This window comes from Hippocampus bargibanti, linkage group LG07, assembly GCF_051943395.1.
Source record: "Hippocampus bargibanti isolate YZ-2025 linkage group LG07, ASM5194339v1, whole genome shotgun sequence".
Taxonomy (NCBI): domain Eukaryota; kingdom Metazoa; phylum Chordata; class Actinopteri; order Syngnathiformes; family Syngnathidae; genus Hippocampus; species Hippocampus bargibanti.
The window spans coordinates 12,950,139-12,971,297 of record NC_142740.1 but is presented as its reverse complement, the minus strand read 5'-3'; the positions used below and the strand labels follow the sequence as shown (position 1 = coordinate 12,971,297).

The 21,159-nt window shown below is 40.7% G+C and overlaps 1 protein-coding gene across 5 annotated transcripts in view; it reads left to right on the top strand.

The window, feature by feature from the left end:
- The window catches only part of sgip1a (SH3GL interacting endocytic adaptor 1a), a 51,727-nt gene extending 30,794 nt beyond the window's left edge, over positions 1 to 20,933 (top strand). For 2 of the 5 annotated variants that reach the window (XM_089000044.1, XM_089000040.1), the window contains 11 exons: positions 92 to 213; positions 1,387 to 1,534; positions 7,356 to 7,415; positions 9,709 to 9,820; positions 10,926 to 11,081; positions 11,597 to 11,732; positions 16,678 to 16,880; positions 17,010 to 17,074; positions 17,229 to 17,393; positions 18,215 to 18,286; positions 19,850 to 20,933. In XM_089000044.1, the coding sequence (XP_088856170.1) occupies positions 92 to 213; positions 1,387 to 1,534; positions 7,356 to 7,415; positions 9,709 to 9,820; positions 10,926 to 11,081; positions 11,597 to 11,732; positions 16,678 to 16,880; positions 17,010 to 17,074; positions 17,229 to 17,393; positions 18,215 to 18,286; positions 19,850 to 19,872 (1,262 nt within the window). In that variant the 3' untranslated portion in view covers positions 19,873 to 20,933. The remainder of the gene's footprint in view (positions 1 to 91; positions 214 to 1,386; positions 1,535 to 7,355; positions 7,416 to 9,708; positions 9,821 to 10,925; positions 11,082 to 11,596; positions 11,733 to 16,677; positions 16,881 to 17,009; positions 17,075 to 17,228; positions 17,394 to 18,214; positions 18,287 to 19,849) is intronic. The other 3 variants (XM_089000042.1, XM_089000043.1, XM_089000045.1) reach the window with 3 other exon arrangements.
- Positions 20,934 to 21,159: the final 226 nt, after the last annotated feature.

The following is a 21,159-nucleotide window of genomic DNA, read 5'->3' as shown; positions in this document are numbered from 1 at the left end:
GAATATGTTGCTCTGTTTCCAGAACTATATGAATTTAAAGTGTTTTTCTTCTTTTCTTTACCCTGCGTACAACACATAATGTGTTTTGAAGGTTCCTCCTCTCCAGGTTTGCCTACCGTTCCTTCAACCGTCAATACCACTCCACCTCCTCCTCCACCACGCCCACCTTCACGACCCAAACTTCCACCAGGAAAACCAAGTGTAGGAGATACTGTAAGTAGATTCTAATGGTATTTTCTACTGATAGAACGGGTTGGTGAAAGCAGCTGTATGAGCAAATTTAGGCATCTAAAGCAGACTCTCCATCTGCAAAGTCAAGGTCCCGTTCCCAAACTGTGGGCACCTTTGGAAATACAGTACATTCCAAGCACACATTACTTCCCTATTATTTAACTCAGAGCATTGTTCAAATGTAACCATTCGGTTTTTCAGAGTGCTCTAAAAAGCCAGAACTGGAACCCAGTGCGTCAGGCAGGTCTGTATTAGGAAAGGAAACCAGACACAGACAAGGTGTTTATCACGTTATAAGATGGGCTGCGTATAGAAATTAATGATCGGGAGCACCAGAGGCAGAGCTACAGTATGTGGTTGTCTTGTATCTCTTTGGCCACCCCACTTCCAGGAGAAAATTTTGATACCTGGTTGTAACCTTTCTGCCATTTTGACATGAATAAAGTATTCTTGTACACTTTGTCACAATTCATTTAGATAAATTGCATATTTAATGACAATTTCTCTAAATGGATTGGATTGGATTGGATATGCCTTTATTAGTCTCACAGTGGAGAAATTTACATTTCACAGCAGCAAAGTGATGAAAGTGAAATGCAAACTATAAATTAAACCACTTTCCAATTCATACTTCCTAACTGTGTCAAACGAAACCAAGACCCTATTTTCTGCAGGATAATGCACATTTAAAAGTATAAAATTTTCTCAAAAGTCACCTTAATTATGGATCCATATTATGGCAAATTAGCACCACGTGCCAATGACAGAAACAGAATTACATTACATACTAGTTGAATGAATACTGTATAGTTCTTTTTTGTCTGCTTCCGTTTCTTCTTCGACTTTTTTTTTTTGTTAATTGATGTGTACTTGTGGCTCCGCCTGTGTTTCGAAAGGAGGTGATGGTTACGCATAGAAAGTCAACACGGTTTGGGAGCGAAAAAAACTGTGGTGCTCTAATATTAATACTCTGGACAAGTTGGCACCAGAGTATGTTATAAGACAAGACAGACTGTGGAGAAAAAAAGGTCTGACTTACAGCCCAAAAACTATGGTAGTTCATTTATTTCATTGTTGGGATTTCTGATCACAGTGATTCACCCTAAAAATAAAGGGCTGTTTTAGTTTTCAACATTTATTTTAATGTTCTCTCAGAATCGTCCATTCAGTCCACCGGTTCATGCAGCTAGCCCCCCTCCAATTGCTCCTTTGGCCCGGGCAGAGAGCACCTCTTCTATCTCCTCGACCAACTCCCTGAGTGCTGCCACAACTCCCACAGTCTGTAAAGACCTTTCCGTGTCAGGTTTGTACGACGTTGTTTGTTTGTGTACTTGAAGAGCTCATCTTATTCATTTAAACATTCAGTCAGTAATCTAATTAGATCATTCTAATACTCACATCAGATGTGTGCTTATCACTATTGTTTGACTTACTATTAAGGTAAATTATGCATGTAACACTTTTTGGGCAGTGCAACGCAAGTCTTTGGTTTTAAAGATCTGCTGATACCAAGTTCAAATCCAATACTTGAGCAATACTTTGACTCTCCAACAAAAAAAAGACATCTTCCATATAGATATTCTCAAATTAATATAGGAACATGCATACAGATGTTCAGGTCATACCTGGTTCATATATTTGTATATATTTATGTGTTCTACAAAATATTTACATTACATTCGGATAATGTGGGTCAATCCACCAAATCAGTGTCAATTGCTTTTACTGTCAGGATAAGCTAAAGTTGCGTTTTTTAACAACTCAAAATATGCGTTAGTCAGTCAGACATGTTTTATTTTACATAATAGTTTTTTTGTACTAAAACTTCATCCATCCATCCGTTCGGCCATCCATCCGTTCGTCCATCCATCCAATCCAATCAACCAACCATTCATTTTGTAATCCGCTTATTCTCGCAAAGGTCATGGGAGTGCTGTAGGCTATCCCATCTGTCTTCAGGCAGCTGGTTGGGGACACACTGAACTGGTTGCCAGCCAATTGTAGGGCATACATAGACAATCATTCGCACAGGGTCATTTGAATCGTTCGATAGTCTTCACTTGCATTGAACATAAATTCATTTGGTAGCTTTGCCTGTAAATGTCAGTCAAATATATGTCGTAATGGTACAATGCCATAGGTTCTTAGCACATTTCTTATATGCTTCCGTAATTGAAAAGACATATTGGTAATCAACAACACATTCACCTAACTACAAATTTCAATATTTTGTGTGGATGCTGAGAGATGCGCTTGCCAAGCCTGAATGGTAAATTATTATAATATTATTATAATTTCCTTATGATTAAAAAAAAAGAAAACTGAAGCTTTAAACATTTGAATAATTCATTTGTTCATTTTTACTGACGACCATTCAACCGCCACTAGTTTTAGCCATAGTCTCGTCACAGTTGACAGTTGAAAACACATAACCTGTGGCTTGTGACTTGAAGACTTTTATGTTGTGCTGTCTACCTCTCAGCCTTCACATAATTAACAAAAATACGTTAGGTACAAACTCAATCGAGTTGCATTCAGTGTATCAACCAGGTTTTTCGAACCACAACTCATTGATTTCCATTATACGGTAATTCACTTTAATTCGCTGATCCAAAACTACTTTGTATGTCATTGCTTTTATAATTGATCAGATCTGTTATGTTTTTGCTCAAAGCATCTTGAAGATGACGAAGCCCCTTTACATAGTTTTTCTTGTTCTAATCACAGATCTCAGAACAACTGCAGTCTCTGTGATAGCCTCCGATTTTCCACATCCCCTCTTTCTTCACAAATTCTGCATTCTTTTTCCATCACTGTCACGTGCGATTGAAATAGATTTTGCCCGCATCGACTATTTGTCACTTGTATTGTGGCACATTGATGTTCAATTGTGCATACCATTTACCCAAATTTGGGTGGCTTCAATATCCATTTGTCTTTGAGTCTTTGAGTCTTTCTGTGCTTTGGCTGTCTCACCATTTCACCATGGAAACTGCTTTTTTTCCACGGACACACATTGTATTTTGTGCTTGCTGAGTGTTGTGCAGCCATTCTAGATCTGTCTTTGTGTATTTGTGTTTATGCATTTGCTGCACTCCAATCTATTTCTCTCTCGTTCTCTCTCTTGCTCTCTCTCTTTATTTCTCTTATCTCTCTCTCTCTCTCTCTCTCTCTCTCTCTCTCTCTCTCTCTCTCTCTCTCTCTCTCTCTCTCTCTCTCTCTCTCTTTATCTCTCACTCGGACTGTCTGAGCAGTTGGTTGTTTGAAGTAGGAGAATTGCATCAAATTAGGAAGAGAGCAGCTGTTTAGTATTCATGCATCCCCTTGGAATCACTTAGTGCATGATAAAATCAAACAATCTTGACTGCTATGACTGCCAGCTATCACTTTCTCCATCTGAATCCTGACCTGTCTTTCCATCCCGCCACTCCAGAAAAATAACGACCTTTGCAATACAAACACCTGCCATCTTGTTATCTTCATTGGGTGATGCTTTCCACTTCTCAATGTCTGTCATGATCAGCCACAACTATGCCTTATAACAATGGCAGGATGTTAATAATAATATTTTTTCTTGATAAGTGCCTTTCAAAACACAAAGGGCACCTTACAATCATAATGAACAATAAAATTACAGATAAAAAAATATTAATAGTAAAAAATAGATTAATTCAAATTTAGTATGCAATTTTAAATATATGGGTTTTGTGATAGGATTTCAATATGGGAAGAGAATCAATATTTGGGATGTCGGGTGGGACTGAGTTCTCCAGTTTGGGGGCAGAATGGAACTGTATAGTGCCACTTAGCAGTTTTTTTTGACGACGATACTAGTGCAGCGTGTTCTAGCGGAAACAAATTCCTTGTGTGTTCTACATACTTGGCAATAAAGATGATTCTGATTCTGATTCTGAATGTCTGAAAGCTCCACCCCATTGTGCTGAAACAGGCCGAGGGTACACAGAGGTGGAGGGAGAATGAGCATCCGAGGGAACAATAGGAAACAGAAATTTGAAGACGGTCAGACAGATGGGGCATGGTTATGGATGGCTTTAAATGTACAGAGGAGTACAGTATTTTAAAATTGGTTCTAAGATTGGCAGGGAGTTAGTGGAGCTGACGGAGGATGGAGGTGATGTGATCAAAGGCGGAGGTTCCAGTGATGATCCAGGCTGAAGAATTCTGGACAATTTGAGGTTATCGAGGAGTTTATGATAGACATCGAAAAGAAATGAATATCAATGATAAATATGCGAGGTAACAAGACAGCGGACAAGGATAGCAGTGCTCAGAAAGGAACATAGACAATTGGTATTACGTAGGTGGAAATATGCAGACCGAGATATGTTATTTATGTGGGAGTGGAAAGATGGTGAGCTATAAGGATAATACCCAAGCCCTTGACCTGAAGAGAGGTTGACACAGTGGAGCTATCAATACTGAGAGAGAAACTGTTGGCTTTGTGTAGGGTGGATTTGGGACCGACAAGTTTGAGTTTGAGGAAGTTAGGGATAAACCAAGACTGGATTTCTGAGAGGGAGGAATGTGGGAATAAGGCGTTGGGTTTGCTGGAGAGTTAGAGCTGGGTGTCATCTACAAAGCAGTGAAAGCATAACCAAATTTACAGAAGATATTGCCAAGGGTCAGAAGACAGCTCATGAAGAATGAAACCTCTACTTGGTAAACATATCACATAATATCAAAATGCTCTGGGGAAATGTAATTATTTTCAACATATAACTTGGTTTCTGGCCAAGATTCTGTTCTGCTCCAGACAGTAAATATTTTACCTGCACATTGTGGTCTCATGGCTGCCTCCTCAGGGAGTATGGGGACATTGTAAGCCATCGTTTTGAGGGGCGGCAACTATTGAAAAATGCATTGCATATGATGTTTAACTCATTCACAATGTGCAAAAAAGAGTCCACTCCAGTGCCAGGTCATTTTCACTCGAATTGCAGTGCCCACAGAATACAGTGATACCTCGGTTCTCGACCATAATTCATTCCAGGACCCTGTTCGAAAAGCGATTTTTTTTTTTTTTTTTTTTTTTTTTTTTTTTTTTTTCGAACACCGAAACCATCTCTTTGAAACCATGGGTGCCTCTCACGGCCGTTCTCCATCTGCTGTCAATTCTCTAATCACGGACACGGGGCATTTTACGGTTCGCGATCACCTCGCCAATGCCGGATGATTGACTCAACTCGCCACCGTATCTGGACTCTTCTTTCGATGCGCGAGTGTATCTGGTCCGAGGTATTTTGCCTGCGTCCCGTAAATTTATGTCATCTTCAGGGATTGTGTAATTTTGCACCCTTGTGTGCCATTTCCTTTTTGGCGTAGTAAGCGGGTCGGATCACCCCCTGCCTTCTTACTCGCTGTGTTTTCTTTTATTTGTGAATAAACATCTTGCTTGGGTAGTATACGTCTCTGCCGCCTGCTTTGGGATCCCAAACATTCCACTACGTTCCGACGAGTAAGCTGCCGTCACTGTCGCTCGGAACGTGACAGCTACGGATGGCTCGGCTACAGGATGTTCTTTTCTCTTAAAATATCTATCCAATGACACTTGCTCTCACTCCCACAGCAACATCACTAGATTTCACAGCCTCCTTATTCTTTAATATCGTACTGATCGTAGATTTCACCATGCTGTGTTCCCTAGCCAGATCAGACACTCACACACCTCCTTCATATTTTGCGATTATTTCCTTCTTAAATGCAATAGTTGTTCGCACTACTTTTCTTTTGTCGCTTTTAGCAGCACTTACTTTCTTTGGAGGCATGATTAGGGGCTAAAACTCTTCGTACACCTATATTAAACGCTAGAGCAAAACGCAGCACGTCCGCAAGCGACAACAGTTGGTCACGGAGAGAGCGATACACCCGTACGCCGCTGAGCACCCCACCCTCGCGTACGCACTCACGCGTATTGGCGTTCGAACACCGATTGGTGTTCGAACTACGAGGCAAGAATATCTCGAATATTTTTTTCGAACTCGGATTTGTTCGAAATGTGAGGCGTTCGAGAACCGAGGTACCACTGTATTGAGTTTTAATCAGAATCAGAAAACCTTTATTCGTTCCACAATGGGGAAATTTGCAATTTAGGACAACATTTATTGGATAACAATATTTAATGCAGCATAAAAAAACCTTCATTGCTAAGTTATATGGGTCTGGAGTTCTTTGAGCTTGAAATGGGGGCGGCTGTCCAAAATAGAATACAATACATCACGACAGACGCTCCCCAATTTACAAACGAGATACGTTCGGAGCGGTCGTTCGTAAGGTGAATTTGTTCGTAAGTTGCTTCAGTGCTATGTTTTGTATGGAATGTATGTTTAAGGCTTGTATAAGTATGTTTAAGGCTTTTATAAGTAATCTGTATTGGTTTGTACTCAAAACTAAACATTTAATAAAATATATGCCCTATAAAGATATGTGCATGTACAACTGCAGAGAATATTACATATGTTACTACAAAAATGTTCGTGTGTACCGTTGTTCGTAACTCCAATGTTCGTAAGTAGGGGAGCGTCTATTGATTTATATAGCGCTTTGACAACAGCTGACGCTTTAACAAAGCGCTAATGTGGACAAAAGGCAAATGCTGCCCCCTTGTGGAAGGGAAAAAACATTGCCAGAGGTCTGACCAGCACTTTATTGGCACCACCCGCAAGAAAAACCAAAACCCAAATAAATTCAGGAATGGCGCTCCACGTCACACAATGGCAGTGAAGGAGTTAAAAACCAATGCAAGCGGTTCAGATTAAAAATGACAGTAAGATTATAAAATGTAGCAGTATATATGTTTTCACATTGTAAATTTGCAGTGGCATTCAGAGATTTGGAGTAAAAAAAACACACAAACATTGTTCCCTTCCATATCGTCTCATTGTGTTCCATCATGACTGTGTCAGAGTTTGCCGTTGTCCTCTCCCACCGACACCCACCAATTTGTTTCACCTCACAGTGATGTGACAGACCTGCCATGTGAGACTCATGCTACTATCCTTCTCTCCTTCCCCTTCCACCCCAATTCTTTCAATTCCTTACTTCCTGTTCATCCCCCGATGTCCCATCCCCACTTCTGTTCAACCTGACCCTTTGACCCCACACAGAGAATGACCAGCCATCCCTTGTATGGTTTGACAGAGGGAAGTTTTATTTAACCTTTGAAGGTAAGTTTTATGTGCAACAGGGCTAATTGTGGTATTCATATGCACACTCTTTGAGGCTCATTTGTGCAAGCTTGGTTCTTGGCCTACCCTTGCTCTGCTACCTTCTCCTCTACGTTTCCTCTTTGTGAGAAAAAAATAATCCTGTCATCCTTCCATCTTCTATTCCTACCAGCACCAAACTAACATCTTCAGACCCCAGAACATTATTTCTGGGCTCTGAAGGTGTTAGTTTAGCTGTGGTCTCATTTTTCTGACCTTGCCTTCCTAACATTGCTCATCCTCATGTTGTTTCCTTTCCATCCAAAGGATCGTCATTCCTTAGACATCTTACTTAATGTCTTCATTTCACTCTTTACCTTTTTGCGTTCATATTTGCACTTAATGATCTTTGAATCTGATTCAAACAATTCAATTAAAAACAATTTCACATCTATATGCAAACTTTGTTAACATCAACATGGTCAAATGTTGAATTCGCAGTCAAAGTACAGAGAGAAATTGGTTCAAATGATATGTATACCGTAGGATTGCTTTTTTTCTCTAACTTGTACTTACTTATGTTCCTTATTTATATGAATTTTTTTTTTTTCTTTTTTAACTTGACTTGAAAGATTCCTGTACATATAAACTGTGTGTGTGTCGGTATGTGTATATATATTGTAATTGTAATATACGTGTGCGTGTGTGTGTGTGTGTGTGTGTGTGTATATATATATATATATATATATATATATATATATATATATATATATATATATATATAATCTTCTTTTCCTTTCGGCTTTTCCCTTCAGGGGTCGCCACAGCGAATCAATGTCCTCCATCATATATACTGTAAATTCTCGTTATATTGATATCGGTTATATCGATAGTACTGCTTATTACGATAGTATTTCTATGAACGCAAGGAGAAAATTTACATGCCGCAGGATCGAATATATCGATAGTCCGGTTATATCGATATTTTTTCCGAGAATATTTATATAACGAGACTTTACTGCAGGGGTCGGGAACCTTTTTGACTAAGAGAGCCATAAAACTAAAATATTTAAAATGTTTTTCAGCGAGAGCCACACGCACGCGCGCGCGCACATACGAACGCTCGCGCGCGCACATGCACACGCACGCGCGGCTACTTTTCAACAAAATATCAGAATGTATTGTTTAAAATAACTTTGTGATAGTACTCACCGTTAATATGGATGGTTTTCCGTTCCTCGTGTTTGGTAAAAATCCAGGAAAACTATCGGAATGAAATTCAATTTGCCGGTCCAGAGGCGAAGTTACTGCTAGCTAGCCTGCACACGGCTCATAAGCTTCCACACTTGCTATCTGCAATCTACTTCTTGCAGAAGTATGTTGATGCTAACGTTATCATCGGGTTTGTTAAAATGTCACTGACATTCGACTGTTTCATCGATGGTATTGTTTCATTGCAAATTAGAATCAGAACATTTTCTCTCTAAGGTTCCGGTGCCTTCACTATGAAGTGCACAAGTTGGGCTCATTTAAAGGGGCGTTTACCTATTTCAACATGACGGCCACTATCATCCAATCAACATGGCGCTTTCGGCCATTCTAGGTCAGTGTCATCCAATCAAAATTGCGCTTTCCGCCAACTGCAGCCCCAACGGGAAATGAACGGCGAAAAAAACGACAATATGTATTATAATATGTAGTATTTATCGGCGAGCCATATGCAATCATCAAAAGAGCCGTATGTGGCTCGCGAGCCATAGGTTCCCGACCCCTGCTTTATATATATATATATATATATATATATATATATATATATATATATATATATATATATATATATATATATATATATATATATATAGTCTCGTTATATCGATATTCAAGGGAGTCCGAAAAAATATCGATATATCCGACCCTGTTTGCATGTAATTTTCTCCCTGCGTGCATAGAAATAGTATCGATATAACCGGGACTATCGATATATCCGATATCGATATAACGAGACTTTACTGTATATATATATATATATATTGTATATATATATATATATGTATATATGTGTGTGTGTGTGTGTGTGTGTGTATGTATATATATATATATCCTCACCTTGTTTGTGTTTATATGTGGGTATATATGAAGGGAAAAGCCAAAAGTAAAAGAAGATATATATATACTTTAATTTCGGCATAAAAGCTAATGAAAATGAACAACTAATGAACGCTTTTCACCATAGAAAATGAATTGGAAGAATATGAATGAATATATTTGTGTGTGTTACTACAAAGTATGTGTGTATGTTTATGTTCTGTGTTAGGCTGCTCCAGAGGGCCGAGCCCGCTCACCATGGGGGCTCAGGACACACTCCCTGTGGCTGCTGCATTCACTGAGACAGTCAATGCCTTCTTTAAAGGGGCCGACACCGGCAAGTAAGTCCAGCTGGAGGTTTTTACTGCATATGTCATTGAGAAGTCACTGTTTCGCTATTGTCAGGGAGAAGTGGCCCGTTGCATAATACAGTAGATGTACTGTAACAATGGAGGTAATCAGAAGCATTTAGAATGATGGCTCCTCCTTTATCATGCGTTTGAATGTGATCTCCACAGCGACAAACACATTTATAATGACTACAAACTTGCAAACATTTGCATCAGTGCTGCACCCATGAATTATGTTGTGATATATCTTACACCGGTGTAAATTTTGTGGAGTGTTCACACATACAAACTGCTGACTTAAGAGAAGCGTGTTAGAAGAGTTGGCGGCCCGGTAGTCGAGTGGCTAATACGCCGGCTTCACAGCGCGGTTCGCGTCCCGCTCCGGCCCTCACTATGTGGAGTATGCATGTTCTCCCCGCATGGGTTTTCTCCGGGTCATCCGGTTTCCTCCCACATTCCAAAAACATGCATGTCAGGCTGATTGAACACTCCAAATTGTCCCTTGGTGTGATTGTGAGAGTAAATGGTTGTTTAAACGAATTCAGGGTGTCCCCCGGGTAGTGCCCGGAGACACCTGGGATAGGCTCCAGCACCCCCCGCAACCCGAATGAGGAATAAGTGGTACGGATAAAGTAAGGAATAGAAGAATTGATGTTAGGAGAGTTCACACGGCCGTGCAATTACAATAGGAATAATAAAAAATAAAACACCTTTTCCTCACCTTGTTTGTGACAAACCTTTGTTGACACACCGTGAGTGAGAGTGAGAGTGGGGGGGGGGGAGAGAGAGAGAGAGAGAGAGAGAGAGAGAGAGAGAGAGAGAGAGAGAGAGAGAGAGAGAGAGAGAGAGAGAGAGAGAGAGAGAGAGAGAGAGAGAGAGAGAGAGAGAGAGAAACCTCCCTTTTGGTGGTTTCTACAATCTTTGTGACTGCTTTATTTCCTGTATATGATAGTTGTCCATGTTAAGCACTTTGTTACAGCTTCAACTGTTGTTAAAGCGCTATAAAAATCAATATGTATTGTATTGTATTCCCACTCATGCTTTGCACTCATCTGGGTGTGCCTTTTCATTTAACTCTCTCTCCTGTCTCCCTCAGATGTGTAGTGAAGATCATAGGTGAGATGGTTTTGTCGTTTCCAGCGGGAATCACACGGCACTTTGCCAATAACCCGTCCCCCACTGTGCTAACCTTCAGCATAACCAACTACAATCGACTGGAGCATGTGCTGCCTAACCCCCAGCTGCTCTGCTGGTAATCACACTGTTGTACACTCCGGATTTCAAGTTCTTCCCCAAATGCAGAGTCAAGATCAGTCCGCTGACATGTCTTTCGAGGCTCTGTAAACATGATTATATACCTAATTCAATTTTGTGTTATACCTTGCATTGTTTTCTTCAATTACCTTTTCTTATTGAGCATGTAGATTAAAAAGCATGGATGGCGCATTTTGCCTTTGACAATCAGATTGTCTTTGTTATGATTATTATTTTAACACTGCTGGTGATTTTTTAGTCTTTTTTCCCCTCCCAAACATATAGTGCACTTCAAAATACTATGTGGAATACTTTATTTCGTTTCACCTTGTAACACAGGAATTGCATATTATTGAACCCGACTGAACCCTATTACGTTGCGTGATTATTTTCCGCATGTACCGCCGCTACTGACTTGTTTGTTCAACTCAGCCCGAAACCAAAGTGTGTTTGTTTTCAAGAGAAGTTTGAGAAGTTGTTTGTGTTTTGTTTTCCTGTGTGCCTCTTCCTTAGCGACACCTCCCTGCACGCCAAGGCTGATGCCAAAGACTTCTGGGTGAACATGCCAAACCTGATATCTCATCTAAAGAAGGTGTCTGAGCAGAAGCCGCAGGCAACTTACTACAATGTGGACATGCTGAAGTATCAGGTGAGCTGGCAAAATACAACACAGTTGGAACCACAGAACTAACTATTACAGTGATACCTCGCTTACGAACGCTTTAGCTAACGAACTTTCCACCGTGAATTAAATTCACGACAATATAATCTTGGCATATGAACTACTTTTCGGGACACAACGGAGCGCTCCAATGACTGGCAGACTAGTTTTTGGCACCAAACCACACAGTCGAACAGCGCCACCATGGCTGGCGGACTAGTTTTCCACACCCACTTTCTTTCAGTGCACTCAATGCAGACGTGGTTTGTTATCGAGTGGATACTTTTGCTTTTTTGGGACCGAAAAAGACCCCACCACAGGCTAGTATTAAGCCGAAGAAGACACAAAAGAAAATTACAGTCAAGCAGAAGAAGAAGATCATCGAAAAACACAAACGAAGTGTGCGTTTGAGTGACTTAGCGTCCCAGTATGCTAAATCGACCATTGCTACGTGTGGCTAAGGGTGTTTCTGTATTGTCTAAGCCTGTGATTTTCAACCACTGTGACGCGGCACACTGGTGTGCCGTAAGAGATCGTCAGGTATGCCGTGAGAAACTATCCAATGCCCCTGTTTCAAATTTGAAAAATTACAAACATTTATTAATAATTTTTTACCAATATTATGTCATTGTCCTGTGTCCGTGCTGAAAAGACTGGGAGGGTAATTTAATATTCGTCCGTGTGACATCACGTCACTGGTTGCCTTTTTGAGGTGGTTCGTGGTGTGCCGCAAAAAAACGTTAAAAAAAACATGTAAAATGTAAAAAAATGTGCCCTGGTTCAAAAAAGGTTGAAAAACACTGGTCTAACAGTCTCAGGCAATAGAAGACGTTGAAAAACTTACACAGTGTGTGAAGGTATTATCGCCAAGAAAGCACGGCAACTTCACTCTGATATCACCAAGAGGCAACTACATCAACGACCATCACAAAGGTCAATAAAAAGACTTTATGATACAGTACAGTTTATCTATTTCATTACAATACAATAGAACATTTATGATACATAAAATAAGGTATGTTTTGTGTAGTTTTAAAGGACAACCGACGTCACTTTTTTGTTTCTTAACTGACATCAGAAAAACGTTTTATAGCATCTAAAATACCCAAAATACGCAGCACGATATTTTTATTCAAATGCAAAACACCAATAAAAATGACTTAAAGTGTCCAAAATCTGCAAAAAAATTGAGCTGCGAATTGGGCATTTTCAGAAAATCCCGCCCCCAGTTTGTGATGTCACGGCAAGACGTCTTACATTGCTGGAGAATCAAAACAATGGCTTCAGATTCGGAGAATATGCTTTCTTGTTACACCTCCAGTTATGAATATGATTCAAATAGTTCTGAAGAGGAAAGCATACATGTTTGCAATCGATTAAAGAATTTATTCCATGCCATTTTGAGGCAACATTGGGGAGAAAAGATCACCAGAAAAGAGGCACAAAATGGCGACCTCCTGTGGCCACCTCCGTTTCCACAAGCTGGTAAAAATCCTTATATGGAGCTTGGACACCCTCTTCTGGCGGCTTTTGGGTGCAACACAATGTTTTCAGACCAAAGAATACAGCAAAATACATTGACGTGATGGAAGGACTGCTACAATGTGTCTTTTTTTCGGTCAGGGGGTGTTCCTTTAGTGACGTCACGTACGGACTGGTCTCCAACTCAAAAACAAGACTTCCCGAATATTCAGCGCGAGTCTTAAAACGTAAAATATAGCTATATGTGGTGGAATCTTTTTAAAATACGCTCAGTAGAAGTCATTTGAAGCAATTTTACAAATTATGGACACAACTTGTCCGGTTGTCCTTTAACTGTCATACAATCACACATGTGAAAAACAACCATTCTCATGCTCATGGTTCGACACAACAATACACTGGAATATAATATAATTTATTTCAGCATATTATAATTATGTGACGTCGGTTTTCCTTTAAGGCTTATTCAGTAGAAAATTATGTTTTATGGGGACCTGTATGTGGCCACAAGGGGGCACAAGCCAGTGTCTTATTGTGCCGGTCCCAAGCCCGGATAAATACAGAGGGTTGTGTCAGGGACGGCATCCGACGTAAAAAAATTTGCCAAAATAAATATGCGAATCAAACCTATGAATCCCATACCGGATCGGTCGAGGCCCGGGTTAACAACGGCCGCCATTGGTACTGTTGACCTTCAGGGTGCCAGTGGAAAATGGACTACTGTTGGTTGAAGAAGGAGAGGAGGGAGGTGTGCCCGGAGGAAAAGAGAGAAATGTAACGCCAAGAGTATAGAACGAAGAGTAGGAACTTTGAATGTAGGAACAATGACAGGTAAAGGTAGAGAGCTGGTTGACATGATGCAGAGAAGGAAGGTAGACATACTGTGTGTCCAGGAGACCAGGTGGAAAGGGAGCAAGGCTAGAAGCTTAGGGTCAGGGTTTAAGTTGTTCTATCATGGTGAAGACAGAAAGAGAAATGGAGTTGGGGTTATCTTAAAAGAGGAGTTTGTTAGGAATGTCTTAGAAGTAAAAATAGTATCAGATCGAATGATGAGTCTGAAGCTAGAAATTGAAGGTGTGATGTTCAATGTTGTTTGTGGGTATGCACCACAAGTAGAATGTGAGCTGGCGGAAAAGGAGGAATTTTGGTTGGACTTTGATGAAGTCATACAGAACATCCCGAGAAGTGAGAGGGTTGTAATTGGTGGAGACTTCAATGGACATGTTGACGCAGGAAACAAAGATGATGAGGAGGTGATGGATAGGTTTGGACTCCAGATGAGGAACGCTGAAGGACAGATGGTGGTTGACTTTGCTAAGAGAAGGCAAATGGCTATTGTGAATACTTTCTTTCAGAAGAGACAGGAACATAGGGTGACCTATAAGAGTGGAGGCAGAAGTACACAGGTAGACTACATTTTGTGTCAACGGCGCCATCTAAAGGAAATCAGTGACTGCAAAGTAGTGGTTGGTGAGAGTGTAGCCAGACTGCATAGGTTGGTGGTGTGTAGGATGACGCTGGCAGTGAGGAAGATGAAGAAACCAAAGGCTGAAGTGAGGACAAAATGGTGGAAGTTGAAAGAGGAAGAGTGTTGCATGACATTTAGGAAGGAGGTAAGACAAGCACTGGGTGGGCAAGAGGTCCTTCCAGATGACTGGCAAACTACAGCGAACATAATCAGAGACCCAGGTCGGAAAGTACTTGGTGTATCGAGTGGAAGAAAGGTAGATAAGAAGACTTGGTGGTGGAATGGGGAGGTGCAGGAGTGTCCACAGAGAAAGAGGTTAGCAAAGAAGAAGTGGGACACTGAGAGGACGGACAAGAGTAGACAGCAGTACAAGGAGATACAGCGCACGGTTAAAGTAAAGGTGGCAAAGGCCAAACAAGATGCCTATGATGACTTATATGCTCGGCTGGACAGCAAGCAAGGTGAGACTGATCTTTACAGGCTGGCGAGACGTAGAGACAAAGATGGTAAGGACCTGCAGCAGGTTCGGGTGATTAAGGATAGAGATGGCAATGTATTAACAGGTGCCAGTAGTGTGATGGCAAGATGGAAAGAGTACTTTGAAGAATTGATGAATGAGGAAAATGAGAAGGAACAAAGAGTAGAAGACGTGACTGTTGTGGACCAAGACGTAGCAAGCATTAGCAAGGATGAAGTGAGGAGGGCGCTGAAGAGGATGAAGGGGAGAAAGGCACTCGGGCCTGATGATTTACCAATCGAGGTATGGAGGTGTCTTGGAGAGGTGGCGGTGGTGTTCCTGACTGGGTTATTCAACAAGATCTTAGATGGTGAACAGATGCCTGAAGAATGGAGACGAAGTGTACTCGTGCCCATTTTTAAGAACAAAGGAGATGTGCAGAGTTGTACTAATTACAGAGGAATAAAGTTGATGAGCCATACAATGAAACTCTGGGAAAGAGTAGTTGAAGCTAGACTAAGAGCAGACGTGAACATTTGTGAGCAGCAGTCTGGCTTCATGCCAAAAAAGAGTACGACAGATGCAGTGTTTGCTTTAAGAATGCTGATAGAGAAGGTCAGAAGGAATTGCATTGTCTTTCTAGATCTGGAGAAAGCGTATGACAGGGTGCCCAGAGAAGAGCTGTGGCATTGCATGAGGAAGTCTGGAGTGACGGAAAAGTATGTTAGATCGGTACAAGACATGTATCATGACTGTAAGACAGTTGTGAGGTGTGCCGTCGGTATAACTGAGGAATTCAAGGTGGAGGTGGGACTCCACCAGGGGTCAGCTCTGAGTCCCTTCTTGTTTGCAATGGTGATGGACAGGCTGACAGATGATAATAGACAAGAATCTCCTTAGACCATGATGTTTGCAGATGGCATTGTGATCTGTAGCGAGAACAGGGAACAGGTGGCGGAGAAACTAGAGCTGTGGGGATATGCCCTGGAAAGGAGAGGAATGAAGATCAGTCTCAGCAAGACGGAATATTTGTGTGTGAATGATTAATGAATGATATTAGAGGCTTTGGAGAGAAAGTTAGAGAGACCAGACTGAGATGGTTTGGACATGTTCAGAGGAGAGAGAGTGACTATATCGGGAAAAGGATGCTGAGTCTTGAACTGCCAGGCAGGAGACCGAGAGGAAGACCGAAGAGGAGGTTTATGGATGTGGTCAAAGAGGACATGAAGGTAGCTGGTGTGAGAGAAGAGGATTCACAAAACCGGCATAGATGGAGGACATTGATTCGCTGTGGCGACCCCTGAGGGGAAAAGCCGAAAAAGAAGAAGAAGATGGGGACCTGGAAATTGAGTATTTTCTTTTTTAATGGTTTCCTATGGGAAATTAATGTTTGGAAGACACACTTTTTGCCTTACACACACTTTATGGGAACCAATTAAGTTCGTAAGCTGAGGTATCACTGTATTTCTTATGTGAGTAAAAAAGCACAAATGTGAGTGAGGATACATTTCTTGTATCTTTTCCAGGTATCAGTGCAGGGTTCTGTGTCCGCTCCCATAAATCTGGCCGTGAGCTGGCGGTGTGAACCCACCAGCACGGATCTGAGGATAGACTACAAATATAACGGCGAGGCGATGTCAACGCCAATGGCGCTTAACAATGTGCAGTTTCTAGTCCCAGTGGACGGAGGCGTTTCCAAACTACAAGCTGTGTTACCTCCAGCTGCATGGTAAAAACATCATTCTTAATTATTTTTTTTAGCTGTGGACCCAGTGCAACAAACGGACTCGTAGAGCATTAACATATTCAAAATCCACTGGCTGTGACTTACTCGACTCATGCCACGTTGTCTGAACAGGAACGCGGAGCAGCACAGGATCCTCTGGAAGATTCCGGATATCTCACAAAAATCTGAAAACGGAGGTCTGTATATAACATATTCTTGATCCATGTCCAATATAATGATTGTTGTGAATATGCTACTTTTGAAATACTCTATTTAAAAAAATTGATAGCCGATGATGCAATTGATACATTGGTGTCTCATGGAGTTTAAACATACATTTTTTTTCTGTAGGTGTGGGATCTTTGTTAGCCCGCTTCCAGCTAACAGAAGGCCCAAGTAAACCAGCGCCACTCGCTGTGCAGTTCACTAGTGAGGGCAGTACACTGTCCGGTTGTGATATTGAACTGGCTGGGCCTGGGTATCGATTCTCACTCATCAAGAAGAGGTTCGCTGCTGGTAGGTTTGACATTGTCAATCTTTTTTTCCTCCTTATTTATCATTTGATAGTCGTAATTGTTCTTTTTGTGCACATACTGCTTGGTTTCAATTGTGAAAGAACGTTGAATGGCTCGTCGTATTTGATTCCAAACTATCCTGAATAAGATTATATTGTTTCATAAATCAGGTGCAAAGATTTTTGGGGGATTATTGGAGCCTTTACAATTTATTTTAAAAACTGCTCTGTCCATTGTCAAACACCCAAAGTGTCAGGTTGTGAATAAAGTTGTTCCCTGGTTCAGTTCATCATTTGTGTTGGTCTAAATATTCAATCAGCAGGAAGCAAGGTGATATACAAAAAGAATACTACATGTATTTATTTATCAGGCAGCTACAGTGCCCTTCACGGGCGAGAGGGAGAGAGGGGGGGGGGGTCTCTCCAGCAGATATAGACAACAGGAGTGATGTCATTTTGAAAAGGACCTATCATCTGCTAAATACAATCATGAATATTATATTAGACTGGAACAAGATAGCTTCAGGTCAAGATAGCTATGTGCATGTATACTAAACTAACATATACAAATAACTAAACTACATACATATATAGACTAACTAACTGATAAGAAGAAGTAGAAATGAAGTAACATTGGATGTTTTTAGGATGTGTATATAATAATATGATAAAATAATATTTTTATTCAGTGACCAGGTAAAAGATCAAAGTGTATGTTTCTTTTTTTAAAATATGGGGTTAACCCAGGCAGGGGTGGGCAAACTTTTTGACTCGCGGGCCACAATTGGTTCTAGGATTTGACAGAGTGTCTTTTTTCGGTCAGGAGGCAGGCCTTTCGTGACGTCACGTACGGACTCGTCACCAACTCAAAAACAAGACTTCCTGAATATTCAGAGCGAGTCTTAAAACGTAAAATATAGCTATATGCGGTGGAATCTTATTAAAATACGATCAGTAGGAGTCATTTGAAGCCATTTTACAAATTATGGACACAACTTGTCCGGACACGTCGGTTGTCCTTTAAGTCATTTTTATTTGTGTTTTTCATTTGACTAAAAATATCAGACTGCAAGTTTTGGGTATTTTAGATGCTGTAAAACATTTTTCTGATGTCAGTTAGGAAACAAAAGAGGGATGTCGGTTGTCCTTTAAATGTAGTGTGTGCAAACCTCATAGCACAGTAAGAACACTACAACCCAATTTGGATTGGATTTGCCTTTATTAGTATCGCACTGGAGAAATTTACATTTCACAGCAGCAAAGGGATGAAAGGGATGTTTTTTGATTGATTTATTAACAGTCTTTCAAATGTGAAAAATAGCCCTTATCAGTTCATGAATTTGTCTCAAGGAAGATGCAAGATATGGCATTTACATACTATTTTGCAGATACTGGGAGGAGGAAATGGAAATAGATAAAATAACATACGCACTGTGATTTATCAAGATTGCGTACGTTTTTAATGTTTCAATCGAAAGTGGAAAGTTAAAGAAATCAACATTTATTGAAAAAAGGAATCACATTCAACATTCAATACATATTATTACACAATGAAATACTCAAGCTCAATAATATCTACTTGTGTAACTCCTCAAAATCATGGATAGATTGTCTTGACCGCGCACTCGATAGACTCGCCACGGACGCCCTCGCTCGCGTTCATGTGCAAACAGTACCCGTGTATCGTTGCCAAGCACACAGACATAGGCTACCTACAGTTGAAATTTGCATACTCGGCACAGCAGCCAATCAGAAGCCTGCCTTCTGCTTCGGACTTTCCCAAGAACGCTTGGGAAAGTCCGAAGCAAAGTCGTGCATTTGCATCTCATTTTCCAAAGTAGATGCACCGAACCTCAGGCCCAGAAGAAAGATTCAAAAGAAGCTAACAAAATTTGTGTCGCTACAAAAGGTAAATTTACATTATACCGTGACTGTAAAGTGTACTTGAGAGTTATGAAAGGCGCTCAGTGGCTTGTAGAAGACAACGCAACGCAAACAACACATTGTGCACCATGACTGCAAACGACAACTGGAGCAAAATCTTCAGCCACGGATATTTACCGTAAATTAAGCAAGGTAGCGTTTTTGGTAGGTACAACCTTTATTTTGTTATGCTTAGAATATCTTGTTTTCTATCCTTTCACCCCCACCCCTACCCCATCCCTTTTCAATTGCTGCTGTGGACTGCAAATTTCCCCATTGTGGGACGAATAAAGGTATTCTGATTAATTTTTAAAAAAACTATATACTTTGCCACAAAGTTTTTTTTTTTTTTTTTTTTTGCGATTTCTCGTCTTTCTTTGTCTTGTTGTCCGCTAACTTTTTCAGACTTTCAGACACTGTTTTTACTATAATTTGGACACGTTCGGCGGGCCGGATTAAAGAGCCGAACGGGTATGTGGCCCGCGGGCCGTAGTTTGCCCATGTCTGGGTTAACCCTAAGTATTTTGTCCTTTAGGAAAATATCTGGCGGACAACTAACTCAAAATGTATACTGATGAAGATATTAACCGCCAAACGGCTGGAGGATGCCCAGGACAACAGCCTACCCAGCAGTATTGTGAAATGTTCGTCTCGCATCACGGAACCATTTTAAGTCATTGGATAATGGCATTTGTAATAATGGTGTTGTTTATTTACTGCTGGTGTTACGCTCCTGGATTCTTGCCTTCCTTGGGAGTCTGAGCCACTGGTCAAAGTGCGCTGACTTTTCACTGCAGCTGCCTGACCAGCCAAGTTCTACTCTGGATAACGTTACAGGAAAACGTCTTAACTGGAGTCGGATCCAAATATATGAATGGTCCCAACTCAACTCAAGGATGATGTTCAGTCGTGTATTTGCACAAAATAATGTTATAATTTATTAGTACAACAAAACACTTTTCAGTGTGGGACCGTTGTCCACACAAACATCTATACACTGAAGCTAAATCAATATTGTCAGCTTTTGGTCAAGAATTGATGATGCCGATCAAGTATGAGAGTGAGGGCCGATTCCGATGCTCATTTTAGAGCTCTTCACTCGCGACTTTTTAGAAATTTGATTTATCTCTCTGTTATTTTTTTTTTTTTTGATTAATGGATGAATTCTTTGGAACTAAATAACATTATATCCAAGTTTGCATCCCTTTGTTATACAAAAGCGGGTCATTATTCAAACAGGAAGTGCTGGTGGAGTCTGTATCATGACGTGTTTAAGTAAGGGGATATGTAATGCTACACTGCGCACAGGCTGGTCTGTACTTGGCTGCAGACTGCAAAGTACGAGCTGCGGGTGTTTGGTTTATTATTTTTGTTGTTTGTTTTTTATTTTGTGAAGAGAGGTGAATGTTCTTGATTGACATGGCCATCACGTATTCATCCACAATAAAAATGAGCCGATCAATCAGAGCACCACCAATAACAATGACCCATCCACTGGTTGAAAAGGGGTCTTAAGTTCCGTATCGACATTTTCAAAATGCCCTGAGAAATGGGTCCAATTGTTCTGTTTCTTTGCGGTCGTTAAGATTTTGTAGCTGGTCGGCAGCTGCAATGAGAAACTCATATGCTGGTCATGACATTAAAAAGTGTTTCCCCTTCCAAACAAAGTGTAAAAAGTGTCATTGAAAATCTATCTTAAAGAGCATCTGATGTTTTCCTTGTGTATGGTCATACAGTATAACCTTTCTGTTGTTCCCAGGACAGCAGTGTTCATTCTGTGTTACATGACAGCATCTTTCTTTTTCTATGAATGACATTATTTTTTTGTAAAAAATGTGATTCTCT